This window comes from Podarcis cretensis (assembly GCF_951804945.1).
Source record: "Podarcis cretensis genome assembly, chromosome: Z".
NCBI lineage: Eukaryota > Metazoa > Chordata > Lepidosauria > Squamata > Lacertidae > Podarcis > Podarcis cretensis.
The window spans coordinates 46,614,415-46,642,298 of record NC_137184.1 but is presented as its reverse complement, the minus strand read 5'-3'; the positions used below and the strand labels follow the sequence as shown (position 1 = coordinate 46,642,298).

At 46.9% G+C, this 27,884-nt stretch overlaps 1 protein-coding gene across 3 annotated transcripts in view; it reads right to left on the bottom strand.

Annotated features, from left to right (window-relative positions):
* The window catches only part of ARHGEF6 (Rac/Cdc42 guanine nucleotide exchange factor 6), an 81,272-nt gene that overhangs the window by 35,790 nt on the left and 17,598 nt on the right, over positions 1-27,884 (bottom strand). For 2 of the 3 annotated variants that reach the window (XR_013835034.1, XM_079962764.1), the window contains exons 3-6: positions 14,595-14,679; positions 4,689-4,816; positions 3,204-3,405; positions 865-935 (exon numbers count right to left, since the gene is read on the bottom strand). Coding sequence is in view for 2 of the 3 variants with exons in the window: in XM_079962764.1 (XP_079818890.1) it covers positions 865-935; positions 3,204-3,405; positions 4,689-4,816; positions 14,595-14,679 (486 nt within the window). In the remaining variant the exon portion in view is untranslated. Of the gene's footprint in view, positions 1-864; positions 936-3,203; positions 3,406-4,688; positions 4,817-14,594; positions 14,680-24,530; positions 24,757-27,884 lie in introns of those variants that run through there. The other variant, XM_079962765.1, reaches the window with a different exon arrangement.

Genomic DNA, 27,884 nt, shown 5'->3' with positions numbered 1-27,884 from the left:
GTTTCCTTCACTAATGATCATATTACATGATATGACTGTGTGATGATTTTATGTACGATATCATTATGTGATATCATATTATGATAGTGTGATCGTGTATTATGATTGTGTGATATTATGATTTTATATTAAGATTATGTGATAATATTATATGTGTGTGTGTGATATTTTATATATATATTTTCAGCAGGAGCATGTGGTTCAGACTTTGCTCCACTCTTAAATCATTCTGCACACGGCAGAATGCTTGTGTAAATGCCTCCAGGGGGAGCTCTCTGGTCACTTCCAGAATGTGGTGATCTTGGGATTCAGTCACATCAATTTAGATGAAGCAATCAATGCTCATTCAATGGCCCTGTGCAACAAAACCTGTTTCCCCTTGGAAAGCTGGACCTTTTGCAGGAAGGAAAGTGATGAGGAAAATGCACTAGAAGGTAGGGTAACAGTTGCTTGATGCATCATCGTCTAACCTCCTCCCCGCAAGCAAGTCAGAATGAACGCTCGGTAAATAATTCCCTCGAAAAGTTTTTTGGTACTTCTCTAAATCTTGTGGCAAAACATATAATGCATCTTAAAAATAAAGAAATAAATATTTACATATTTTTTTTATTTACTTTATATATAAATGATGACAGCAAATGTTCAAATGCCGTGAGGGAAATATTCTCCCATTTGGAACTCTTAGTAACTTCTCTGGTTCAAATGAGAATATCGTAAGACCTCAAGGACTATACCTGCAGTCTTCCAAACAACAACAACAACAACAACAACAACAACAACAACAACAACAACTCCCCTGTGGATAATAAGAGTAATAAGTCTAATTAATAGCACTGAGTGATAATGGGGACTTAACGAACTTACCACAGCATAGTAATTTTTGGTGAGCTGAGGGCTTTCAACTGCTTTCAAAGCTTTTGGAGAAAGTGGTTTATCTGGAAGAGAAGCAGTGGGAATTCTTATTCTGCCAGGTGAGAAGAGCTGGCATCTCAAGCAAAATTTAAACAACTGTGCAGGCAAGAAACAGATTGCAATTGCCAGGCTGTAGCATTGACTGATGTTGACAATAGGTCCTTTCATTAAAGCCAGCAAACTGGGTAGTTTTAGAGGTTCCTGAAGGAGCAGCACCAGCATTTAAAAATAATAATAATAATAAAAAATTTACAGCAATTTTTTTAAACCACCCAGTACAACCCTGGTGTACCAGGGTGACTCTCACATTTGTAAAACTGGCCATATTCCAGCTACACAAAAGCCAGAGGTTTTTACATTTGCAACCTGTTAGAGTGACAGAACCCAATCTTCGGAACTCCCTGCCTATTGACATGAGGTGGGTGCCTTCACTGTGCACTTCTCAATTCCTGCTAAGAAAGACTTTTGTTTAGGAAAGCCTCTCCAGACATGTAGAATGCTGACATGTGCCTTAATTTGGTTTTTAGTTTATCATTGGCTTTTATTATTTTTGAAGGTTTTTACACTGTTGTTTTTAGCTGAGAATTTCGTTGTTTTATTCTTTTTGTAAACCACTTTGAGGTTGGGTTTTTACAATCAAGCTGTGTGTAACTTTTATGAAATAAATAAATCTCAACCCTCCCCCTGCCCATCTCTCATCCAAGCAAGGAAGCAAATAAACAAAACAAACAAACAAAACAGCAACAGCAACAGCAACAATAATAATTTTATTATTTATACCCTGCCCACCTGGCTGGGTTTCCCCAGCCACTCTGGGTGGCTCCCAACAGAACACTAAAAACAGAATAAAACTTCAAACATTAAAAACTTATCTAAACAGGGCTGCCTTCAGAGGTCTTCTAAAAGTTAAACAAAATAAAACAAACAGAAGGCATTATTTAAGGGCACATTCCAGCCAGGCAAAAGCAGTTGTAGAGAACGCAGAGCAAGGCTGTTAAGCCGTGTGGCCTGGAAAAAGTCACGAGAGCTTCATTTAATCCCAGGTCTGAGGTATCCGTTTCGGATTTACTTGCTCCTTTTATTTCCTTATTTGTATCCATACTTGTATCTGTTCGATTGCAATGTTATTACGGTATATATTACATTGTCATTCTTTAAAAGCATTGCTGTAAGGACAGCTCCCTGCCCCGAAGAGCTTGCAACCCAGTGTTAGAAACCTAATGCATAAAGAGCCTATGGTTTGTTTGCCCAGAGAACAAGGCAGGAGTGAAAGCAGCAATGAGCAGAGCCATCTGATTTCCCCCCAAGGTCACACTCTGCCTCTATTTATTGCTCATTCCCTTGCAGCGCGTCCTGGCTCCATAAGAGGGCAGCCCCTGTGGCACTTCCAAGACGTCCCTACAAGCAGGACAGTGGCAAGCCAGCCTTTGAGCCCCCAGGACATCCCAGGATGCCAAGAGAGATGACCATCATATGACAGCCACGCTGGAACAGATCAAAGCCTGTCTTGGAGACGTTGTCTTTGTGGGCGGGAGTATGATCACCATCTCAGTAAGAGCTTTGCTGCCCTGATACAAGGAACACATGACTCGATGGCTGTAATGATAAACTTGGGGCTGTTTGGCCTTATTTCCTTAAAGCTGGGTGACAAACCCAAATGGTCCATTTTGGAACAGAAACAAGGAAGCATTCTCTGCTCCTTACAGTGAGACTGAAAACTATGAAAGCAAAGCCAGGGGGCCTCGAACAAAATCCTTAAATTGATATCATCACCATCCCAATTTCAACGAACATACAAAGAGACAGACCATATGAAGGTTCCGGTCTTATTGAGATATGGGCAGCCACACGGTTTAATGTAGGAATGTAGAATCTGTGGCCCTGCAGATATTGCTAAATTACAACTCATATCATCCTTTTTGGTAAGGGATGGAGGCGAAATTTGGTCTGCCACAGATTTTAATGCAAACCTTCCTGATTTGTACCTATCAAAACAACATGGGAACTGGAACACAGCCATCCTTTGGTATTTGCAGGTTTTCCAAATTTTGTGATACAGTTCTCCAACCATTGTGCACAAAAGGCACACATTAGGGGGAAGTGTGCTCTAAAAATCATATAGTAGGGAAAACAGCAAAAAAAAAAAAAAATGCATTTCGTTTATTAACCTTACATCCTGCCCATCCAAATGAATCATATTGGGGGCAGCTGCTTACAAAAAGTATGCAGCCCCATAAGCGGAAGAAGAAAAAGAGTAACAGTTAATATTAATACCAATTGGGTTCTCTTACCAGTAGATTTAATTTCTCTGACGTAGTTACTGGGGAACCAGCCTGTCTTCCCATTAAGGGTCCCCTCCCACCAGCCTCCTTCCTCGACCCGGGTGACGTTAATGATGTCGCCTTTATTGATTGACAGCTCGTCTTCATTGGTCTGCTTAAACTGGAATCGGACCTTGACCAACATCTGGTGATTGCCATTTTCAGTCATCTCCTAATGCACAGGAACATCAAGATAAATGATGATGGAAACAAACAAACAAACAAACAAACAAACAAACAAACAAACAAGGAAATAAATGCCAAGGCCGCTTCTCAGCACTGCTGAAGGGTAACTTTTTGTTGTCAAGGAGAACATTAACAGCTGCTTCTACAGCTCTGGATATCTAATCAACCAATCTAGCATCTAGGCAGCTATTCCCAGGTCTGTGCTCTACGGAGCACCTGCAGCAACAGAGGGCCACACACTCCTTCCACCTGCATGGAAGCTGCCGCTGTGCTTCCCTCTTCAATCCCCTCCTGGTTCTGGGAAACAACAGTGCAAGAAAGGGCGGGGAAGCATCCAGCCCTTCACTTGCCCAACCTGCCTCTTCCTCCTCTTCCTCCAGTGCTGCATCCTACAGCTCTGAAGCTTCCCCTGTCTGTGACTTTTTCCTCCTGGCTGATACACTTCCCCACAAATTCATAGTCAGACTCCAACCCCGTGCACACAGCATCCTGCCAGCCCCTGACAATAAGTTCTGCATGTTTGGGGTAGGCAAGTCATTGCGGTCGGGAAAAATAAAATCATAGAATCATAGAGCTGGAAGGAACCGTGAGGTTCATCGATTCCAACCCCCTGCAATGCAGAAATCTTTCACCTAACCATGGGCTCGAACCTGCAACCTGAGATTAAGAGTCTTGTGCTCTACTGACTGAGCCATCTCAAGTTCCCCAGCTTTTAAGCAGCATTTTTTACTCTCAAAAGTGCTCTGCAGAAATGATGAATGCTAGAAGAGCCTTGCCAGATCAGGAAGCATCCTGTTCTCGCAGTCGACATCCTAAGGGGACGACCACAGGCAGGATTTGAGCTCAGCGACAACACTCCCCATTTGTGGCTCCCAGCAACTAGCATTCAGAGGCAAAGCTACATTTGAATGAGTGGAGGTAGAACATCTCAATCGTGGCCAGTAGCTGTTTAAGCTGAAGGCCATCCCTACATTCATATGCTTCAGCTATGCACTTTCACCTGCCCTTGCAACAACCCTGTAGGGTAGACCAATGTTAGCATTCCCATGCTGCAGATTTGTGGGGGAGGTTTTCTGGTGGGGTGGGGAGGAGGCAGCAGCTTATTCTTGGGGAAAGTGGGCTTGAAGCTGGGAAATTTCTCTGCCCCTTAGACCTTCCTCCCCCCCCCCCAGGCCACAGAACTTGCATAGGCTGAAACCTTAGACTCCTTGCTTCTTCTTAACTTTCTGTCTCCCCAGGATTCTGGGGTAGATTTTGAACAAAACCTACCACTACTTTTGACTGCCCGTGCAGTGCTTTCGGCGACTTAGGAGATGTTGTTTGCATCGAGGGATGGCCGTCACCCGCAGCGGAACTAGGCGGCAACAGATTGAAGCATGGCCTGGTGGCGCTCCGATCTGTTTAAAGACAAAGAAAACAACATGAATACTGTAAAAGTCAGCACTGGGAATGTAAGAAGAGCCACTCTGCTGGTCAGGCCAGCAGCCCTTCGAAGCAATGCCTGTTATGGGAAGCCGATAACTGGGTCTTGAAGGCAAGAGCCCACCCTGGCTGTTGCTTCACAGTGGCCAGTATCCAGAGGTATCCTGCCTCGTGCACTGGTTACTTCAACGCTGGAGTACTGCAGTGCTCTATGTGGGACTTCCCTTGCACTTGATCTGGAGCTGCAGTTAGTGCAGAATGCTGCACTGCAATTGTTTACAGGAATGAGGCCTTGTCAGCATACAATGCCTGTGTTCAGAAATCTGCAATGCTTGCCAATGTGCTACTTGGCCAAGTTCATGGTGTAATAATAATAAAAATAATAATTTTATTTATACCCCACCCATCTGGCTGGGTTTCCTCAGTCACTCTGGGCAGCTCCCAACAGAATATTAAAAACACAATAAAAGATCAAAAACTTCCCTACAAAGGGCTGCCTTCAGATGTCTTATAAAAGTCAGATAGTTGTTTATTTCCTTGACATCTGCTGGGAGGCCGTTCCACAGGGCAGGTGCCACTACCGAGAAGGCCCTCTGCCTGGTTTCCTGTTACCTCACTTTTTGCAGGGAGGGAAGTGCCAGAAGGTCCTCAAAGCTGGATCTCAGTGTCCGGGCAGAACAATGGGGGTGGAGACGCTCCTTCAGGTATACTGGACCGAGGCCATTTAGGGCTTTAAAGGTCAGCACCAACACTTTGAATTGTGCTTGGAAATGTATTGGGAGCCAATGCAGATCTCTCAGGACCAGTGTTATCTGGTCCCAGTGGCTACTCCCAGTCCCCAGTCTAGCTGCCACATGGATTAATTGCAGTTTCTGGGTCACCTTCAAAGGTAGCCCCACGTAGAGCGCATTGCAGTAGTCCAAGCGAGAGATAACTAGAGTATGCACCACTCTGGCGAGACAGTCCGCGGGCAAACCAGAAGGAGCTGGTAGACAACAAAGCAGTGGTTCTCAAACTTTTTTCCTCTGCGCCACACTTTCAGATTAAAAATTTGTTCATGCCACAATGACTTTTTAATTGATAAGAAGTACATTGGAAAATGAAACAACTCCCAGCAGTGCTTGATTTATAATAGAACACAACGCTGTGGGTTAAACCACAGAGCCTAGGACTTGGCAATCAGAAGGTCGGCGGTTCGAATCCCCGTGACGGGCTGAGCTCCCGTTGCTCAGACCCTGCTCCTGCCAACCCAGCAGTTCGAAAGCATGTCAAAGTGCAAGTAGATATATAGGTACCACTGCAGCGAGAAGGTATACGGCGTTTCTGTGCGCTGCTCTGGTTCACGAGAAGCGGCTTAGTCATGCTTAGTCATCCCTTGGCCAATAAAGCGAGATGAGCGCCGCAAGCTCAGAGTGGGCCACGACTGGACCTAATGGTCAGGGGTCCCTTTACCTTTACCATACCCTCCAGTATATTTATCTGATGCAAATAGGGACTTCCTAAGAAAAAGCAGGACATTCTGGGATCAAATCAGAAACCGGGACGGCATCTGTAAATCTGGGAGTGTCTCTGGAAAATGGAGACACTTGGAGGTCTGATACCACCCAGTGCCTACCTACCAGCCAGCAACAGCTCATCTTTTCATTCACGTTAATCATCCTACGCAGTTGCCCTGGGATGCAGAAGGAGATAAGCTGCAAAGCCAGGTGCTTTGCAAAAGAGCCTTGACATTATACTCAGTGACACAGCTGGTGAAAACAGGAAAACAGGATGTGTATTAAGAAAAATATATCTGAGTACCCACATGACCCGGAAGCTGGCCAGTAAAGCGAGATGAGCGTCACAACCCCAGAGTCAGTCATGACTGGACCTAATGGTCAGGGGTCCCTTTACCCTTTTTTACTTTATAATCATGGGACATCCAGGAAGTAAAAGAACAATGCAGCTGAGCTACGCAAGAACATGAATCATTCCCAAAATATGATGTTGGTTGTCCTGCCACACTTGCCATCCTCTCCTGCCACACCAGTGTGGCACATCACACCTTTGAGAACCACTGTTATAAGGCTCTTAACAACTCACCTGCAAGATTGCTTTACTCACATATATGCCCACTCAACGGCTTCAATCTGTGCAACCTGCACTGTTACAGGTGCAACATAATACTCATTCTGCATTTATAAGAAGTTGTTATTTTAGTGTGATTGCACTCATTCTTTGGAACTCCCTGCCTATTGATATAAGCAGGCACCACCTGTTAAAAACATTACTTGCTTAGAAAAGTCTATCCAGACATGCAGAATGTTGAGGTAATGATTTATGAATGTTTTAAATCATTTTTACTGATAAATTTATTGTTTTATTTTTTACATAATCCTCTGACTTTTTTTTTAACAATCAAGGAGTATATATATGCATTTTATGAGTTAAAATAAATTTAGCCATCTTGGTTAACATGCACAGTGTCATGAATCTGCCTAATACTCTTTTAGCCTTTCTGTGATAAATTGTAGGGAGGCAGGAATTGTGGACCACTGAAGAAGACACCCCTAGGTTGAAACATGTTTGGTCTTACTGTTTCTCACACTCATTTGTGGATCAAAGAATTCATTTGGATATATTGTTGCATTTTAAGTATTTGTATTCATTATTTTATTGTGTCATTTAAATATATTTTAGCTACTGTGGCATTAAAGTCTGCACAGTCGTCTCTTTAGCACTTCTTTAGCAGAAGTTACGTTTCGATTTCGATTCCTACTCCATTTAGGGTTGCATGCAGCTGATCCACTGAGATGAATGAACCCAAGTTACTCGTGTCCATTAACTTCAGCAGGTCTCCTCTGAGTAGGACTAGCACTGGATACAAACCCTATGGTTTTTGTTTGGTTTTCTTTTAAAGCCCAGTGAGTCTGACGGCTTAAATTCTCCTTGCACTGATCGGAAATCTCGTAACAAAAAGTTTGTAGGGTCATGGAACTTTTGGTTCACCTATCTCAGTAATGTTTCACATGGACTGTCAGGCAGGAAGTGTACAGTTGCTCTACCACTGAGCCACAGCTCTTCCTCTACAGTATGTCATAGGAACATCGGAAACTGCCCTATCCTGAATCAGCCCATGGGTCCATCTAGCTCAGTAGTGTCTACACTGTGGGAGTGTTTCTCAAACTTGGGTCTCCAGCTGTTGTTGGACTACATTTCCCATCATCATCTCCGACCACTGGTCCTGCTAGCTAGGGATGATGGGAGTTGTAGTGCAACCCAAGCTTGAGAAACACTACAAGTGGCTTGCAACACCTTCCAGGATTTCAGATGGAGACATCTGCAGCCCTACTTGGAGATGGACCTTTGGCGTTCAAATCATGCACTCTCCCTCTGACCTATAGCAAAGTGCAGACTTGTTCCCACATAAGATGGGGCATGTGCTCGCACACCAAAGTGGCAGATTCCTTGGCTAGGTGGGCTGGGGGTGGAAGGAGAAAACCCTGTACCTCCCTGCTCTTGCTCTTGCCCTTGCTGCAACTATACCAAGCTTTCCAGGGGCCTCTCCTATGGAGAGCAATTTTGTTGCAAGCCATTTCCAAGATCAGGGGAGGGGAGGGGAGGGTTTCTTCCACAGAGAGCGGGTCGAATTGCTCACTGCTCTGCATGATTCGCTTGCCAAACAGGACCCTGGATTTTGGCAGAACAACGGATTGTACGCAAAACCCACACTCTGCACACGACTGAAAAACATGCTGACATTTGATGCAAGTCACCACAGCTGTTTGCGGAGAAGTGGGAGGGATTGCAGATGGAGGGGTTCTGTTTCCAACCCACCGCCCTTGCACTGCCGCCTTCCTTCCACTGACTGTGGAAGGCAACCCTCCCCACAACACATCAGTGCTATATACTGCCCCCCCCCCCGAATCTTGCAATCACATTCTATGCAATGCAACACTCTGGAGTTTCATTTCCCCCCTCGGATTCAAAGGCGAATCCTGAAAGATCAAAATACCGAACTTACATCGTGTGCTCCAAGGAAGCTGCTTGCTGAAGATGCATCACGTTCACAGCCCACGTTATTTTCCCTCCAGGGTGGCATGCTGCCAAGGATGGCTTGCTGTTGGAGGGCAAAAGATGATCCAACCTCACACAGTTCCTGCTGCCCAAGGGCTGCCAGCGTGTCGTTTCATGGGAACACAGGAAGCTGCCTTACAGACCATGGGTCCGTCTAGCTCTGTATTGACTACACTGGCTGGCAGCTGCTCTCAAGCATTTGAGACAGGGGACATTCCCAGCCCGACCTGGAGGTGCCCCAGGGGATTGAACCTGGGCCTTTCTGAAGGCAATGCAAGTGTTCTAACATTGAGCCTTAGTACCAGAAACGAAGCTGTCTTATTCCAAATCAGACCACTGGCCCATTTGGCTCAGTAGCATCTGCACCACTTGGCAGCAGCTCTGGAGCATCTGAGGCAGGGACATGCCCAGGTCTATGGACATGCCCCGGATTGAACCTGGGACCTTCTGCAGGCAAAGCAGATGCTCTATCACCAACCCTAATTATTAGGGGGCCTAATTATTATTTCTTCCCCTTTTTATTATTTCTTACCAGCAAGGTGTCACACCCCAGAAGACAGACCCTCTGTGATGAAGAGGAGACAAGGAAGTCCCAAGGGCAGGAGTTACCTCCAGAAGACACCACCCTGTTGAAACCCTCAGTGTAAGGGGACCCTCAGTAGCTCGTCCGACGGCCATTGATATCCCCAGGCATCAGAGACTCCATCTTGACCTGCCTGCAGCCTCCTTCAGTTGGCTCTAGCATTTTGCTGGTCTACTTCTCTTGGTCATACAGATCCAGCCAGAGGTCTCCATGGGTCTAGTTCCTTGCCTGAACTCTCACTTTGCTTTCCCAGTTCTCTGTGTGAACTCTGCCCGGGGCAGGATACCTGATCCTCTCCTGCACACATCTATAACTGGGGAAGGGCAGCACCTAACATTACCTATGCATGGCTTCCTCATAAGTTGCTAACTCTCACTGCTGAGATAAAGAAATTATCTTCTTGTAAAGTTCAGCATACGCATTTTGATAATGTTGCCCAACATGGGGGGGGGAGCAGGTTTCGGTATACATTTGAATACCACTAGACACCATTTTGAATCAAGATGGTGGACCAAACCATTCCAAGCTTCACTGGTTTGGACACCTCTGAAGATGCAGTCACCCATATGTTGTCAGTGGCGTAGCGTGGGGGGTGCAGGGGGGGCCGGCCGCACCGGGCACAACATCTGGGGGTTAGGGAAATCCACGGGTTAGGGGGCGCAAATCCACGGGTTAGGGGGCACAAATCCATGGGTTAGGGGGCGCAAATTACTTGCCTTGCCCCGGGTGCTGATAACCCACGCTACGCCACTGTATGTTGTGATGGTTCCTGAAATGGAGGAGTGGGGATATATTTGGATATCAAGATGACCCTTTCAAAATTGCACTCTTTTGATTTGTTTTCTTATCATACCTGAGCAATGCTAGGCACTTTTTGCTAGTAATATAATTACACACATATACATGGCTGTAGGCCACTATGTTTTACTGAGAGAAGAGCAAAAATACAAGGTCACAGGAATTCAAGATACAATGAAAAGATTTTAAAAATAATGACTATTTGAATATGCATATACTCCAAGTGCATGTTTAAATAATCATTATTCATTATTTAGCGGGTTGAACTAGGTGACCATTATAGTCACTTCCAACTCCACAAGTCTATGATTCCATTATATCCTTTCTTTTGCTTTTGGTCTTTTGGTATTCATATTTGGGGACCTTCTTTTTGTTACTCAGAGTAAAAATAATTAAAATTAATGGACCTAAGTTAATAGTGTCCATTAATTTCAATGGGTCTCCTATGTGTATGAATAACAGTGCATATAACCTCATATATCTACGTTAGCATATGCAAATTCTATGCAGGTTTTGTGTTGAGGGCCTATGCCTCAGGTATTATAACAATGCCCCTCTCTGTCCAAAAGATATCTCTTCACCATTTCTTGATAAGCTGTACTGAACTGCAAAGGTCTGTGGTTTCATTGCCTGTTTCCCAGTTCCTTCCGGCAGAAAACAAAAGATCAGCAACCACCAGTATCTAAATACCAACCACAAATACAGAACTCACAGCCGTAACAAGGCACTACCCTGACATGCTTTCTCCCAAACAGTCCATTGATTTATTCTAGACAGAACTCTGCAAGCAAAATGATGCATGCTGAGACACTGGAGCCAAAGTCTATTATTAGAATCTGGTTAGAATTTAGCTGAAACGTCTGTTCGGCAACATACATTGACAATTCACTGTTTGCATTTTGTAAGGATTTAAACTTTAAATATTGGGTTCCATTGCGCTTTGCCAGCCAGACAACTCGGCAGGAAGGGCACTGCTTGCCAAATATCTGGCAATAATAAGAGCTCTGGATTTGCTGCCTTCTCCAGTAACAATAGGGTTGCATTCACACGTGGGGTTTATTTTGTTAGTTTTATTTATTCAGGGTTCAGCCACACTTTTGCATGAGAAGCTGATCGTACTGCACACCTATTAATTCCCCCTGGTCTGAGCGCTTTTCTTGTTCCATGGTTGAGCTTTGCAAAAAACCCAGTCTTACCTGCTGAACTGAAGCTTGGTTAAGCAAAACCTCTCTCTGGATTTTCCACAATTCAGCAGGTAAGTTAAGATTTTTGCAAAGCACAGCCATGTAATAATGAGAAAAGATATTGGGCCCAGAAAACCATAAAATGGTAGTGTTGGAAGGGACCCCAAGGGTCATTTAGTCCAACCCCCAATCAGTACACAATACAATCAGAATACAGATCAAGCAAAAGTATGGATGAACCCTGTAAGGCTAGTGCTTCTGCCCCCTTTCACACTGAGGTACCAATTTACAGCTATGTCACGGTAAATTTCACTCACACCAGTAGGCTGATGGCATCCTTCTGTCTCATAGAATCATAGAATCATAGAGTTGGAAGAGACCACAAGGGCCATCGAGTCCAACCCCCTGCCAAGCAGGAAACACCATCAGAGCACTCCTGACATATGGTTGTCAAGCCTCTGCTTAAAGACCTCCAAAGAAGGAGACTCCACCACACTCCTTGGCAGCAAATTCCACTGTCAAACAGCTCTTACTGTCAGGAAGTTCTTCCTAATGTTTAGGTGGAATCTTCTTTCTTGTAGTTTGGAACCATTGCTCCGTGTCCGTTTCTCTGGAGCAGCAGAAAACAACCTTTCTCCCTCCTCTATGTGACATCCTTTTATATATTTGAACATGGCTATCATATCACCCCTTAACCTCCTCTTCTCCAGGCTAAACATGCCCAGCTCCCTTAGCCATTCCTCATAAGGCATCGTTTCCAGGCCTTTGACCATTTTGGTTGCCCTCCTCTGGACATGTTCCAGTTTGTCAGTGTCCTTCTTGAACTGTGGTGCCCAGAACTGGACACAGTACTCCGGGTGAGGTCTGACCAGAACAGAATACAGTGGCACTATTACTTCCCTTGATCTAGATGCTATACTCCTATTGATGAAGCCCAGAATTGCATTGGCTTTTTTAGCTGCCGCGTCACACTGTTGGCTCATGTCAAGTTTGTGGTCAACCAAGACTCCTAGATCCTTTTCACATGTACTGCTCTCAAGCCAGGTGTCACCCATCTTGTATTTGTGCCTCTCATTTTTTTTGCCCAAGTGCAATACTTTACATTTCTCCCTGTTAAAATTCATCTTGTTTGTTTTGGCCCAGTTCTCTAATCTGTCAAGGTCGTTTTGAAGTGTGATCCTGTCCTCTGGGGTGTTAGCCACCCCTCCCAGTTTGGTGTCATCTGCAAATGCCCTTGAGTCCATCATCCAAGTCTCTGATAAAGATGTTGAATAAGACAGGGCCCAAGACAGAACCCTGTGGCACCCCACTAGTCACTCTTCTCCAGGATGAAGAGGAACCATTGATCAGCACCCTTTGGGTTCGGTCAGTCAGCCAGTTACAAATCCACTGAGTGGTAGCCTTTTACCAGCTTCTTCTCAAGAGACAATGGACTGCATCTCTGGGGGGTGAAGTCAAACCATTGCATTAGCAGTGCCAAAGTGACCTCTCCAGGCACAACCCTGACAACAAGACACACACACACACCCCTTGGCCTTGCTGAAGTGGTCCAAAGGAAAGCAGAGCAATATGTACCTCCCTTTATGCAAAGATCTCAGGGAAGTTCACAAGATAAAAATACAGGATAAAAGCACAAAGATAAATAGTTCAAACAAAAACAAAACAACTCCTCCCCCCCACGTGCATGTAAAAGGCCATAGAACAATAATCAGTTAAAGACCTCGTTGAAAAGGAACATTTTCACCTAGTGCATAAATATCTATAATGAAGGCACCCGGCGAACATCCCTGGGGAGAGGATTCCTCAGATGGGGAGCCATTGCAGAGAAGGCCCATTCTCATGTTGCCACCCTACAGACCTCTCATGGAAGAGGCACGTGAAGAAGGGCCTCAGGTGATGATCACTGGGTGCAGGTCAGTTCATATGGGGAGAGGCGGTCCTTGAGTATTGTGGTCCTGAGCTGTTTAAATGTAAGGTTTGTTTCCTAGCATTTAGATATGGGATTTGCCCTGCTTAACAGTCCAGGTCATGAGAGTTTGGTTAAAGGGGAAAAAAGAATAGGACTATAAAATTTAATATAGGGGTACAATAACAAAAGGAATATATTCTCCTCGTTGGATTGGTGCAAAAGCCAATTTATATACTCAACAATTAGGTGGCGCGGCTTCTCCAAGACTGTACCATTGCAGGAGGATGTTTGTGTGTGCGTGTTCTGATTGCTCCTGCTTCTTCACAACAAAAGAAAGAACTCAGTTGTACATGAAGCAGTTGCGCTGTAGAGGAAAAAGATGCTGCGCTTTCTCACTTCTGCACTGACAGGCTGCTTCAGCAAATTGGCCACACCTCTTTAAAGGCACAAGGGACATTGCCTGCTTTGCACCTGATGAACCGAAATTGGATCTCGCACTGAAACTACCAATGGGGAAGTGCAAACGCTGCAATGATGGGGGCTGGGAGATGCTTCTGGTAGAGACATTCAGCCGAAAAGGCATATGGAGAAAACTCTTTTGGGTGTGTGAACAACTGACAGTTGAAAGAAGGCCTAATTCTCTTATTATCACAGAGATAGATAGGCTTAGATATACAGTATCTGAGAACTGCAGCTGATGGATTTTGTTCTCCATTACTCCTTAATAATATCCTAAATTACGGAATTGTTAGTGCTTCATACATGCATAAACTGACTGTCTCCAAATCAAGGAGAGCATTCATGTGCTACTCTCTGCATTGATAAACAGATGATTTAATAATATCCTGGTCAACGAATGTCATTTTCTGTGCGTAGCTGCAGCAACAGAGTCTGTTGATCAGGTTCTTTTGCTTTGTAACTTGTATCATGAGAGCACAGAGAGGGACTGATTCTCCCCCTATGAAGAACCCTGCTAGGAAGATCTTCTGCAGATCTGGAATTGTTTTGCTTCAGGAATGTTTCTTCCCATATTACACAGGAGGTTGCAAAAATTTTTTAAAAATTATCTGACTTCAGTGCAGGTTAGGAGAAATGTTTTGTTGGATTCTCAGATTAAATTTTTTTTAACCAGTTGTACGACTTCAATAGTGTATTTAATTTTATCATTCCATTGGCACAGCGAACATTTCATTCAATTCAACTATTCCCCCCCTTCTTCTTACCTTCTGTAGCCTTGTTTATAGCTGCAAGGGTATTCAGCACCTGGGGGAAATTGTCTCCCGTGTATAGATCGTGTGCATCAAACAACTGTGGCCAGAAAGAGAGAGAGAGAGAGAGAGAGAGAGAGAAAGGAACATCAGGTCAGTCATCCAAGCTCCCACTTTGCAGCCATATTAAATGAATGAGACAAAGCTATCAAGACATAATCAAAAAATACATTTTAAAACTCATAAAAATGTGCCAAGCTTTCAAGTTCTCCAGAACACCTCAGCAGGCAAGTGGGGTAGAAAAGCTTTAAAAATATATAGAAAAGGGAGGCTAGAATTATTTGACCCACTGCTTTGCACTCAGAAGATCTGAGGATCAATCCTTGGCATCTCCAGTTTAAAAAGAAAATGGAAGCAGAAGATATTATGCCTCTGCTTGACCCTTGGCAGCAGCTGCCAGTCAGTGCAGGAAATACATGGTAGATGGGCAAATTGCCTGCCCTGGTAAAATGCAGCTCCTAGGTTCTCCCTTGGTGCTGCCAGGACCGCACTCAGGACAATGAGCCTGCCCCCCCCCTAAATGCAGCTGGGGCTGGCATAGCACGTTTTAAATAAAGCAAAGAGGGGAGATGTCACCTACAGGTGGGTGTGTTCCATAAGACCATTAAGTCCAGAGTTTGAAAGTGCTTAACTGCATTACTGCTTCCTGCCTTCCGAAAAAGACTGGAATCATAAGCATCACACTGCTGGTCTAAAAGAGAACTGGGCTTTCACTCCAGTTCCCAGGGTTTCTGTGCAGAGATGCCAGGGGGTAACGACCTCATTGTAGTATGCCCTTAGGAGAATCCTGGCTAATGTGACCCAAGTCTTTCTCTAGCTTCAGCTACCCACCATTCTGCCCTGAGCTCAGAGTCCATGGTGGACAAGCATTTGCCTTCAGCCTCAGCTTCCCGTCCGTACAACAGTACCAGATACCTTTTGCGCAGGTCATTTGGCTGTATCGTGCTGATCTTTCATTTTAAGCAAATAAAGACACATGGTCTGAACACTGGCCTACACTGCAGGGGTGCTGTGAGGGCAAATGTGCTAAATGCCATCATGTGTCTTTTTTAAATAAAACAAAAAAAGAGTTGTATCCAATGCTAGTCCTATTCAGAGTAGACCTATTGGAACGAATGATTGCGACTTACTTAGGTCCATTAATTTCAAAGGGTCTACTTGGAGTAGGTCAGAACCCATAGTGTATTTCAAGCTTAAAATCGTGTTAGAAACTGATTTAGTGCCTTATAACTTACCCCTAGCCCTCCCCAAATTAATCCCACAATACTTTTCATACCCTTTAGCCCTTAATAATGTGGCCACTCAAGTAAGTAGGTTGTAAACATTTATAATTAAAGGAAATAAACATTTCCCTCTCCCTCCTTCCTTCCGAATGGCTGTTTTGAGCTACATGAAAAAGTTATGCAGAGTTTACCGATCAACAAATTCTTTAAAAGCAACAGGTTAGTTTTTTAGAAAAAAAAATTTGTTAGTGAGCACATTCTGCCTCGTGACAAAAGTCTCAGTGGTTTGTGCAATACTAGGATGTGTGCAGGGCAGGGAGAAGGAACATCTCACTCCCCATGCCAGCAATTTTGCAGCTGTGCCCCTTGAGAACTGCCAGTTGCCTCTGTGGCTTTGGCATTCATGAAGGCTCTCCTTGGTGGCCACGCTGAGACCACAAGGTAGGCAAGCATTTCTCCAACCGCGCCCTCAGGCTCCAAACTATAATTTGAATCGGGAGGGGAGGGGGCAAGTTTATTTTCAGCCTGTCTGCACAGCCGACTGCAAAGGGGGCAATGAAATCATATTGAAGTGTGTGCTGGGTTGTGGGTAATTTTGCGCCAATGCGCCTCTCCCTTTCACCCACAATTTGGCTCCCTTGAAACATCTGGAGTTGATGAAGCTGCAGGGAATTTTGGGCCACGTATCTCCTAGTGTCTTGCTCCCTATGCATGGCTTTCCTCATGGCCTGAGCTACGTGGGGATAGTCTTGAAGGGGAGGGTGCAATTGGCTTTACTTATTTTTATTACAGATAACGACCATTTTGTGTGGGGAGGACATTCCCAGCCCCGCCCCACCCATGCATGTCAATGGAGCATGCACGAGCTCCTTACACCCTGCTATGCCCCCTACCCCACTCTGCCAGTCACTTCTGGGTTGTGGTGATGCACAAGCGCATAGTTCTGCACATGTCGGACAAGCGTAAAAAGGTTGTTGCCTGTACGGTTATTACCATCCCACAAAAGCAGCTCATGCGAAACAAAAAAAACCCCACCCGGTTTTAAATACAAGTAAAGACCACAGGCTTTAGTCAATTGAGTCCTACTCAGAGTAGATCCAGTGAAGTTACCGGACCCAGTGGCGTAGCGTGGGTTATCAGCACCCAGGGCAAGGCAAGTAATTTGCGCCCCCTAACCCATGGATTTGCGCCCCCTAACCGTGGATTTGCGCCCCCTAACCCGTGGATTTCCCTAACCCCCAGATGTTGCGCCCGGTGTGGCCGGCCCCCCCTGCATCCCCCACGCTACGCCACCTACCGGACCTAAGTTAGTTGTGTCCATTAAATACAGCGCAACAGCAAACCTTCTACCCTCCAAACATGCCAGGGCAGTGGAAATTCCTAATGAGAGGCCTTGAGGGACAGAAAAGGTCTCAGCACCCTTTGAAAGGAGGGAGGAGAAGGAAGGGCAGGACAGAGCTTCATGGGAAGAGAATTCAGGAAATGTGGATGGGGCCACCACCCAAAAAGCCCTGCGCCTGGTAGCCAGTCACTCTGATCTCCCCAGTGAGTGAGCCAAAGGGCTAGATTTCTGAAGATGACTGTAAGACCCTTGTAGACTCTTATGTATGGTTGTAGTCAGGTGATGGTCAGTGTTGGTCATGCTCAGACAAAAACCCCTGAAATCAATGGGTTTGGTTTATATATCCCTTGATGTCAATGGATGTTAATGAGTTAGCTGGGTATCACCCAGCCCTCCTGGTTTTGCTGAAGTACATCTTCCACAAACCCCAGTCAGCATGGCTAACAGTTAAAGCTGACGGGCGGGAATTGTAGTCCAACATCTGGAATCCCAAAATGTTAACGACCACCTTCAGGGGGCCTGCTCCAGCTGTTTAGGGCTATAGGAAGCTGCCTTGGTCTACCGAGCTCCATGTTGCCGAGTGACAGCAGATCGCCAGGATTTCAAACAGAGAGTCTTTCCCAGGAAAGGGACTTTTTTGGTAGCAGCACCCTCCTCACCTGATACCTTCTCAGCAACAACAGGCAAACATATTTTCATTCACCCAGGCTTTTAAATTTTATTTTATGTTGCCTCTATTATGCCAATTGACTGTATATAGCCGAGGCCTTCACAATGAATGACAAAGGGAAAAAGCAAGGCAAAATCACACAACTAAAGTCTGTAAGAGTTTATAGCATAAAAGTTTAAAATTTCAATGCATTAACATAACTGGAGCAAAGCTTCTTAACTCCCAGAGCAAATTTGGCTACCAGGTGTTGTAATTTGCATATATTTATTGGCTAAGAGCTCAACTATCACTTCTGGGATGGGGGGGTGGGTCGATCTGAGAACCAAGAAAAAATAGGAAAGAGGAATTTTTCTCTGGGCATCATATATAAAGGGCAAAACAACAGAAAGTGCATGATATCCTGATTTCATCCATAGTCCCACGGACTGCAAAAAGATCAATCCGATCCATCTTAAGGAAATCAGCCCTGAGTGCTCCCTAGAAGGACAGATCCTGAAGCTGAGGCTCCAATACTTTGGCTACCTCATGAGAAGAGAAGACTTCCTGGAAAAGACCCTGATGTTGGGAAATATGGAGGGCACAAGGAGAAGGGGACGACAGAGGACGAGATGGTGGGACAGTGTTCTCAAAGCTACAAACATGAGTCTGACCAAACTGCGGGAGGCAGTGGAAGACAGGAGTGCCTGGCGTGCTCTGGTCCAGGGGGTCACGAAGAGTCGGACACGACTAAATGACTCAACAACAACAACAACAACATGCCATATGAGCTATTCCTATGTTTCTCCCCTCTAAGGATGCTGAGAGCATCTGCTGGAACCTACCATATTTACTCGAGTCTAATGTACCATCAAATCTAATGCGAACCTTAATTTTCGCAACATAATTTGGCCAAAAAGGGTGAGCATTAGATTCGGGTAATTTCAGTAAGCTCAAAAAAGGCTCTACATAAAGAAAGTGCTCCTCCTCCCCATTGTATTTTGATGTCCATTGATGATTTTGAACTACTCCATGTTGTGCTTCTAAACATTGTTCTGCTGTAAGTCACATGGATTATGTACCAATAAGTGGATAGGTAAAGGTAAAGGTAAAGGTACCCCTGCCCATACGGGCCAGTCTTGACAGACTCTGGGGTTGTGCGCCCATCTCACTTAAGAGGCCAGGGGCCAGCGCTGTCCGGAGACACTTCCGGGTCACGTGGCCAGCGTGACATCGCTGCTCTGGCCAGAGCCAGAGCCAGAGCCGCACACGGAAACGCCGTTTACCTTCCCGCTGGTAAGCGGTCCCTATTTATCTACTTGCACCCGGAGGTGCTTTCGAACTGCTAGGTTGGCAGGCGCTGGGACCAAGCAGCGGGAGCGCACCCCGCCGCAGGGATTCGAACCGCCGACCTTTCGATCGGCAAGTCCTAGGCGCTGAGGTTTTAACCCACAGCGCCACCTGCGTCCTAATAAGTGGATACATAAAGTTAAAGGGACCCCTGACCATTAGGTCCAGTCTGGGGTTGCGGCGCTCATGTCGCTTTATTGGCTGAGGGAGCCAGCATACATCTTCCGGGTCATGTGGCCAGCATGACTAAGCTGCTTCTGGCGAACCAGAGCAGCGCACGGAAACACCGTTTACCTTCCTGCCAGAGCGGTACCTATTTATCTACTTGCATTTTGACGTGCTTTTGAACTGCTAGGTGGGCACGAGCAGGGACCGAGCAATGGGAGCTCACTCCGTTGCAGTGATTTGAACCGCCGACCTTCTGATCGGCAAGTCCTAGGCTCTGTGGTTTAACCCACAGCGCCACCCGCATCCCAAGTGGCTACATAAGGTAAAAGGTAAAGGTACCCCTGCCCATATGGGCCAGTCGTGACCGACTCTGGGGTTGCGCGCCCATCTTGCTTAAGAGGCCGGGGGCCAGCGCTGTCCGGAGTCACGTGGCCAGTGTGACGAAGCTGCTCTGGTGAGCCTGCACCAGCGCAGCACACGGAAACGCCATTTACCTTCCCGCTATAAAGTGGTACCTATTTATCTACTTGCACTTAAGAGTGCTTTCGAACTGCTAGGTGGGGAGGAGCTGGGACCGAACGATGGGAGCTCACCCCGCCGCGGGGATTCGAACCACTGACCATACAATTGGCAAGTCCTAGGCGCTGAGGTTTTACCCACAGCGCCACCCGCGTCCCTTAGTGGCTACATAAAGGTAAAGGTACCCCTGCCCGTACGGGCCAGTCTTGCCAGACTCTGGGGTTGGTGCGCCCATCTCACTCAAGAGGCCAGGGGCCAGCGCTGTCCGGAGACACTTCCGGGTCACGTGGCCAGCGCGACATCGCTGCTCTGGTGAGCCAGAGCCGCACACGGAAACGCCGTTTACCTTCCCGCTAGTAAGCGGTCCCTATTTATCTACTTGCACCCGGAGGTGCTTTCGAACTGCTAGGTTGGCAGGCGCTGGGACCGAGCAGCGGGAGCGCACCCCGCCGCAGGGATTCGAACCACCGACCTTTCGATCAGCAAGCCCTAGGCACTGAGGCTTTTACCCACAGCGCCACCTGCGTCCCATTAGTGGCTACATAAATTCATTTAAATAATAATAGCTGCAGGTGACCCTTTAGAGATGTTTAGATTGAAGTGCACCCTATGCTTCTATAAAAATGCCTGTGTGTTCTCTCTCCCTCTCTGTGTGACTTTTGAACCATAAATGCTTTCATCCATGGGAGCAGTTGTGGAGCAGGAACAGGCAGATGTTCGCTCACATAGAATCACAGAATCTTAGGGTTGGAAGAAACCCCAAACAATCATCTACTAGTCCAACCCCACTGCAATGCAGAAATCTCAACAAGAGCATTCAAGACAGATAGCCTTCCAACCTCTGCTTAAAGGAAGGAGAGTCTGCAACCTCCCGAGGGAGACCGTTCCAATGCAGAACAGCTCTTACCATCATAAAGTTCTTCCTGATGTTTAGTCAGAATCTCCTTTCTTGTAACTTAAAGCCATTGGTTCAGGTCCTACTCTATGGAACAGGAGGAAAACAAGCATGCTCCCTCTTCCATGTGACAGCCCTTGAGATATTTGAAATGGCTATCATATCTGCTCAGTCTCCTCTTCTCCAGACTAAACATACCCAGCTCCTTCAACCTTTCCTCATCAGCCTTCGTTTCCAGACCCTTTATCATCTTGGTTGCCTTCCTCTGCACACCTTCCAGTTTGTCAACATCCTTCCTAAATTGTGGCACCCAGAACTGGACACAGTATTCCAGGTGTGGTCTGACCAAGGCAGAAGTGGTACTATAGCCAAGTGGTACTATAATTTCCCTTCATCTGGACGCTAGACTTCTGTTGATGCAGCCTAGAATAGCATTTGCCCTCTTTTTGCTGCTGCATCACAGTGTTGACATGAACACTTTATTTAGAGGAGCGGCTGTAGCTCAGTAGTAAAGCACCTGTCTTGCATGCAGAAGATCCCAGGTTCAATCACTGGCCTCTTCTTTCCTCTGTCGGAGACTCTAAAGGGTGGCTGCCAGTCAACCAACCAACCAACCAACCAACCAGAGTCAGTCAACATGGTGGGGTCCTGACCATGGGATATGTTGTTTGGGGCTGATCAGGCCTGGGATCCAACAATATCTAGAAGGCACTGTTTTGGCTATCCATTATAATGGTCAGTGTTCTTTAACCCCCAAGGAGTTCTTGGACTTTTGTTGTTGTTTAGTCGTTTAGTCGTGTCCGACTCTTCGTGACCCCATGGACCAGAGAACGCCAGGCACTCCTGTCCTCCACTGCCCCCCGCAGCTTGGTCAGACTCATGCTGGTAACCTCGAACCCCCATAGTCCCCAGCTGGCTTAGCCAATGGTCAGAGAAGATGCAAATGGCGTTATTTATTCATTCATTCAGTCATTTCATGGTGTTTATACACCGTTTCCTTGTGTAAAAAAACACACACCCTCAAAGTGGTTTACAAAACATAAAACTGTAGAATCAAAAAGAACTTGCAACCAGGCTTTAAAACATACAAATGTTAAATACCCCACCAAGCTCCCACCTGCCTAGATGGGGCCCCCTTTGGTCTGATCCCGGAGGGCTCTTCTTGCATTCCTGTTTGTTTGTTTGTTTGTTTTAAAAAAGCAACAACAACAACAATCTTTATTATGGTCCAGAGACCCAACATATCTTTACAAAGCAATACACAATTCATACAGCCTACCGCCAGGTTAAACAAGCAATTTGTTCAGAATATAGGGATCATTGGTTCTTGCAACCACCAATAAAAACTTTGCCACAGCTATTGTTCCAGCATTTGTCCAGTCTTCCAATAGGAACCTGACATAGTGAGCCTCTGATTTTCCCGGGAAAGGTACCAGCAAGGGTATTATCAGTTCAGCCCTAGCTTGCTCATATTTTGCACAGTGCAACAAAGTATGTTTTATGGAATCGATGTCTTGAGCACACGAGCAAAGTCTGTCCTGGTAGGGAACTCCTCTCAACCTGCCATCCAACACTGCAGAAGGAAAGACATTTAGTCTGGCTTTGGTGAAAAACCTTCAATAGTTTGGTACTGTCAGGTTTTTAATGTAAGATGTTAACTTAAAGACATGCCCATATTGTACTCCTACTGCCAGCGGACTACAGACTGCGTGTGATCGAGATCGCAAGTCACTGTGTGCATTATCCCATCATCTTTGCTTTACGTCTTTTGGGCGCCTTCATAACCCACGTAATAAAGTTGGGGGGGTGACAGACCAATAGAGGTGGCTTTTTTAGCCATGGTTTTCTGCCATTTGCTGACAAATTCCTCATTGGTCAGGTGTTGGTACCGACATTGAGCTCTGCCTTAACTGTTCAGAGATCCTGAGGAACCATTCCTGCTTGAATACTCACAGGTGGCCCATGAATAATGGAGAAGCAAGACTGAATTCAACCTATCTACGGCTGGTGTACAGGTCTTCACACAAAAGACACTGTGTCATAACTGTTCATGTCTTGTGGATTTTCTTTTTCAGAAACAACCCACCAGGAGCCAGCAGGAGTACAATATTCTGCTCACAGATCTTTCCTGAAAGCTCCCTTTCAGCATTTTGCTTCTATGCAGTAGCAGAACTGGATGCCTTCATCTGCCCCAGCTGCAACAAAACATGTCTCTTCCGTATTGGTCTCTACAATCACAGCAGGCGCTGCAATCTCCCAACAGATTGACCTCACCCCCAAAGGCGCACTCCTCCATTGTCTCCTGAGACAGACAGATGCCAACAACAAACAACCAGGCTAGGTGTGCACTGCACTTAACATACATACCCGCAACATGTATATAAAATATAATTTTCTAGGTATTCCTAAAAGCTAGAAACTTGGCTGGGTTTGGGGGTTTTTGTTTTTGTTTTTTAAAGGAAATTCAGGTAAGTGAATTGTTCCCAACTCCAAAATATGGGCTGCTGTGCAATACAGACAGCCTTTCATATACTGTATAATCTTCTTTGAGAAAACACTCACACAAATTATGAGTCTATCAGAGGTTGGTTTGGAAGAAACACATTTATCTCAGTTTCTGGAATTTTCAGCCTTTCAATGCAGGCCGTTGGCCACCAAGCTCATTTGGCCCCCAGGTACCCCCCCCCCACTGCCTTCTTATGTACAATCAGTCCAGGGGTTGACCTGGCTGTCAGTCAGCGCCCCCCCATCTCAGTATTGCTCTTGCAGAGTTTTTAGTCCAGTAACATCTGGAGAGCCATAAATTTTCCCCACCTCTATGGCAGTTTCATGCAGAAAAGCCACATACACCTGGGAGGTGTGGATCATAAGAAGTCAGACACAGAAAACGCAAACACTCAGCACATGCCAGAATGGACAGAAAAGGCAGACATCTGTGGATGCAATGGATAGGGGATGTTTCACTGGGGGTGTTGGTTTGGGTGTGGCAAAGTGGGGTACTCTGGTGATCTTTCACATCCCCCACTGAGAAAGAAGTGATAGAGACCAAGGCAGTCCCATGCAAACCTGTAACTCTCCCAAAGCATGTGCAATTGAAATAGCCCCATACTGTGCTCCTGCTTAGCAGTGCCTCCACTGCTGTTTCCCGTGTGTCCAATTTTAGCCTTGTAAGCTCATCTGGGCAGGGACCTGCTCCAGTTCCTGCTCTGTAAAGTCCCCGTGCGGAGTGCCCCCTCCTCTTGCCCGCTGCAGGGTAGAAGCTGTGTAATAAAGCGGGGAGGGAAGGCAAGCAGACGAGGCAAGAGACCCTAGTGAGGAAGAAGGAAGGAGGGCGCAGGAAGTTAGAAGCCTGGAGGGGGAAGCATGGGGACAAGCTGACCCTCGTATGTAGGTCCGGGCAGGAAAGAGCTAAAGACCGAGCACTCACCGGCCAGAGAGGGGAAAGTAAGCCTCCCAACCGAGGGACAGATCTCAGAAGAGACCAGCTGAAGAGAAGTAAAGGGAAGGTGGATGAGAGACTTGAAGGGCGCAGGCAGACATCTGGGTATCTGCAAGCGGAGATGGCGGGGGCGCAGAAGGGGCTTGCTGAGGCGCGCAAAGTATGGGCGCCCCTGCTATGGAGAAGAGGGGGCGCAGGAAAGGCGAGGCGAACGCGGCGGTGGGGCGACACCGAGCCCATGAATGGAGGGGCTTAGGGGGGGATCGGAGGAAAAGTTGGAGAAGAAGGAGGGGGCGGCCAAGCACTCACCCGGCTGCTCAGGCTCTGCTCCGCGAACGTCCCATGTTGGCAGCAATCGCCGCCGCTGGGTGCAGCAGACGGAGGGCCGGGGAGGCGCCGCGCTCTGACCCGGAGCTGGATCGCAGGCGGGCGGCGCAAGGAAGGGGAAGTGGCAGGCGGCGGCGGCGGCGGCGGCAAGGCAGGCAGGGTCGGGACTCGGGAGCACCACCCCCAGCCGAGCCGGGAGTCCCCGAGGTGCGGAGGGGAGGAGGAGGAGGAGAAGGAAAGCCAGCTGCCCGCTGCCGAAGCCTGCGCGCACTCAGCCGCCCCCTTCCTCACGCCTCCTTCAGCGTCGCTTCAAAACTCGGGGCGGGAGCAAAGAGCGTCGGGGCGTGCGCAGAGTGCCTTCTCTCCTGCAGGCAGTAGAGCGCTGGCGCGCGCGCGCACACACATTGGTCTGTTAGTAGTAGGACGCAAATGGCTCCTTCTCCACAAGGGTCTGTCAGAGCTTGACGAACCCTGCGGGAAGCCGGGATATGGGTTCTATTATGATTTTGTTGAGATTCCTGCACTGCAGGGTGTTGGAGTTGACGACCTTCAGGGGACCCTCCCAACTCTACAATTCTATGATTCCAGGAACATGGGCAGCTGTGTAGCTCAGTATTGCCTACCCTGAATGGCAGCGGCTGTCCAGGGTGTCAGGCACGGACTCATTTCCAGTGCTGCGTGGAGATGCCAGCGGGGATTGGACCTGGAACCTTCTGCACGCAAAGCAGCTCCACTGCTGAGATGCAGTCCTTCCTACCCTTTGCCCAGAGTTTTACTTGCTGGAAATAAGGGTTTGATGGGGGGGAGGGGGGCGGTGCCTCTGTGCCTGTCCGCATATGTCATCCTTTCCTGTCAGGAGCTTATGGTGGCATGCCTGGCTTTCACGCTAACATTTTGCCCTTACAAAAGCCCTGTGAGGTAGGACAGCCAGAGAGAGGTTGCTCCAAGACTGTCATATCAGGCCCATTATGAGTACTAAGGGTATCCCAAGAAACAGGGATTTCAAGACGCGGTAGGGTGCTTCCTTGCCACACACACAGACAGACAGACAGACAGACAGACACACACACACACACACACAGAGAGAGAGAGAGAGAGAGAGAGAGAGAGAGAGAGAGAGGGCTCAGTTGGTAGAGCATGAGACTCTTAATCTCATGGACATGGGTTCAAGCCCCAAACTGGGCAAAGGATTGCAAAGGGGTTGGATTTGATGACCCTTGTGGTCCTTTCCAACTCTAAAATGTTAGGATTCTCTGACATCCAGGGCGTCTAGCTTTCTCCAAGGCATGTAAGGCCAGGGATAGCCAAGAAAAGAGTACATCTGAGCGTGCACCATCATTTATATATCTCTATATTTATATCCCGGTTTCCTGCCTAGGAGCTCAAAAGTGGCATCAATGGTTGCTTCCCACCATCCATTTTACACTCATAAGACCAGAAGACAGCTGTGTACACACCATACCTTTGAAGTACACCCAGAGCAAACCCCCTCCCTGAAAGAATCCTGGGGAACTATAGTTAAAGGTGCTGGGAATTGTAGCTCTGTGAGGGGTAAACTACAGTTCCCAGAATTTGTTGGTATAGTCTGTATGCAGTCAGTGGCTGGCCCAACAAGCCACACCCAGTGGGCTTGTCTTTTCTTCTGGGGATGTGTTAAAACCTTCTGCATGAGGATTTATTTATAAGCACCCAGCACCACCAGCCAAACGCAGCTCAGAAGCAGTTTCTCCCAACCTGCCTGCTCCTTGTCAACCTTCCCTGTTTCGTCTCTCAGCAAAACCCTGTCGGATTTATCTTCACGGTCTGCCAGTGCATGGCTAAGCTTTGGCATTCCACAAGGTGCTGGGTCATCAGTGAGATGTGGCTATCTCCAGCATTATTACCTTTAAAAAAAATCAAATCATGGGTTTCCCAAGGCATTTGGTGGCTGCAGAATGCTGGTCCTGGCAACCCCATGACCACGGGATGGAGGAATGTTTTCCGCTGTAGCTCCTTTAGGGGTTTTTTTAAAATGCAATTGCTTTTGTTTAGAATGCCTTAACCGTTCCAGCATGTTTTTGCTTTGTTTTCAAGTTGCATCCTTGTTTGCTGCCGAGTAAATGGAAGGGTATAGATCCAATAAATAATAACCATTTACGCTTGATTGATAGGGACTGCCAGCATGACTCAGTGGAGGGCAAAGCGGGCCTTGGGGGGGGGGGGGAATGCTGGAATGCCACAATTGACATTTCACCATTCCACATTATGTAAAAATCATCCACTTCTGATGGCTAGATAAAATCCAGGCATCTGCTTTGGTTTTCTATCAAGCCCCTGCTGTGGCGCAGAAATCAAGAGATATTCAGAAGCAATTCTGCCTCAGTGACAGTCACATTAGGCTGCGAAACAGCATTTCCACTTCTCGCATCCCCACCTCTTGTTAGAAGAATTAACTGTTCCCCCACATATGGCACTTGGTGGGAGTTGCCATATGTAGCTACAACTAACTTATTTTTCTATTATTTTCTTCCTTCTCTCCTCTCTCTCTTTCTCCTGCTGCTGTCCTGCTGGTACCTTTTAAAAAAACACCAAAAAACCCAATTCCCTTACGGGCAAACTTCCTGGGGGTGCATGCTAGTGCTGGTCAGGGCCAAAGGCCAAAGTGGACGGAGCAACAAATGCTAATTTTTTACCTTTGCAAAGCAGGCTAGTTCACACACTCACAGATGCCCCTCGCCATCCTCCACCCATGCAAGCAAGGGGCATCATTAGAATTTTCAAGAAGATGTTCCAGGCCAGGCAAGGGCCAGGCAAGAGCTCTCCAGGAGGGTGCATAGCATGGCCAGTAAGGGGGCGTGACCTGAGAAGAACCCTAAAGGGACCCGGAAGGAGACATTGAAAGATACTGGGGCCCAGAAGGAGACATTGGAGCCCCTGGACCTGAGGCTCCCCCCCCCCCCCCCGTAAACCCAGCAAAACTAGCATTTCCCAAGATGTTGGAAACAACATCTTTGCAATGTTGCAACAACACATCTGTGAAAAGTGCCTCCGGTAATGGCGGAATTCCTCTGATCGGGAGGAATTTGCCCCGTGGGAATTTGGGACTGGCCGCCACGGCAAAGGCGGAGACCCACAAAAATCACAGGCAGGAGAAGCCTGTGAACGTGGGATTCGGCGAGCACCTTTTGCGCCTCTCTTACTCGTGGGGAAACCCGGTTTTGGGGGTCCGGAGCGACGTGGGGTGAGTGGCACAGTGCTTTGAATTGTCTGCTTTTTCCACGGAGCAAAGCCGCATAACTGTTGCCAGAGAGCGCAGACTTTTTCTTGTGGACAATTTGAATCTAAAGTAACTACCCG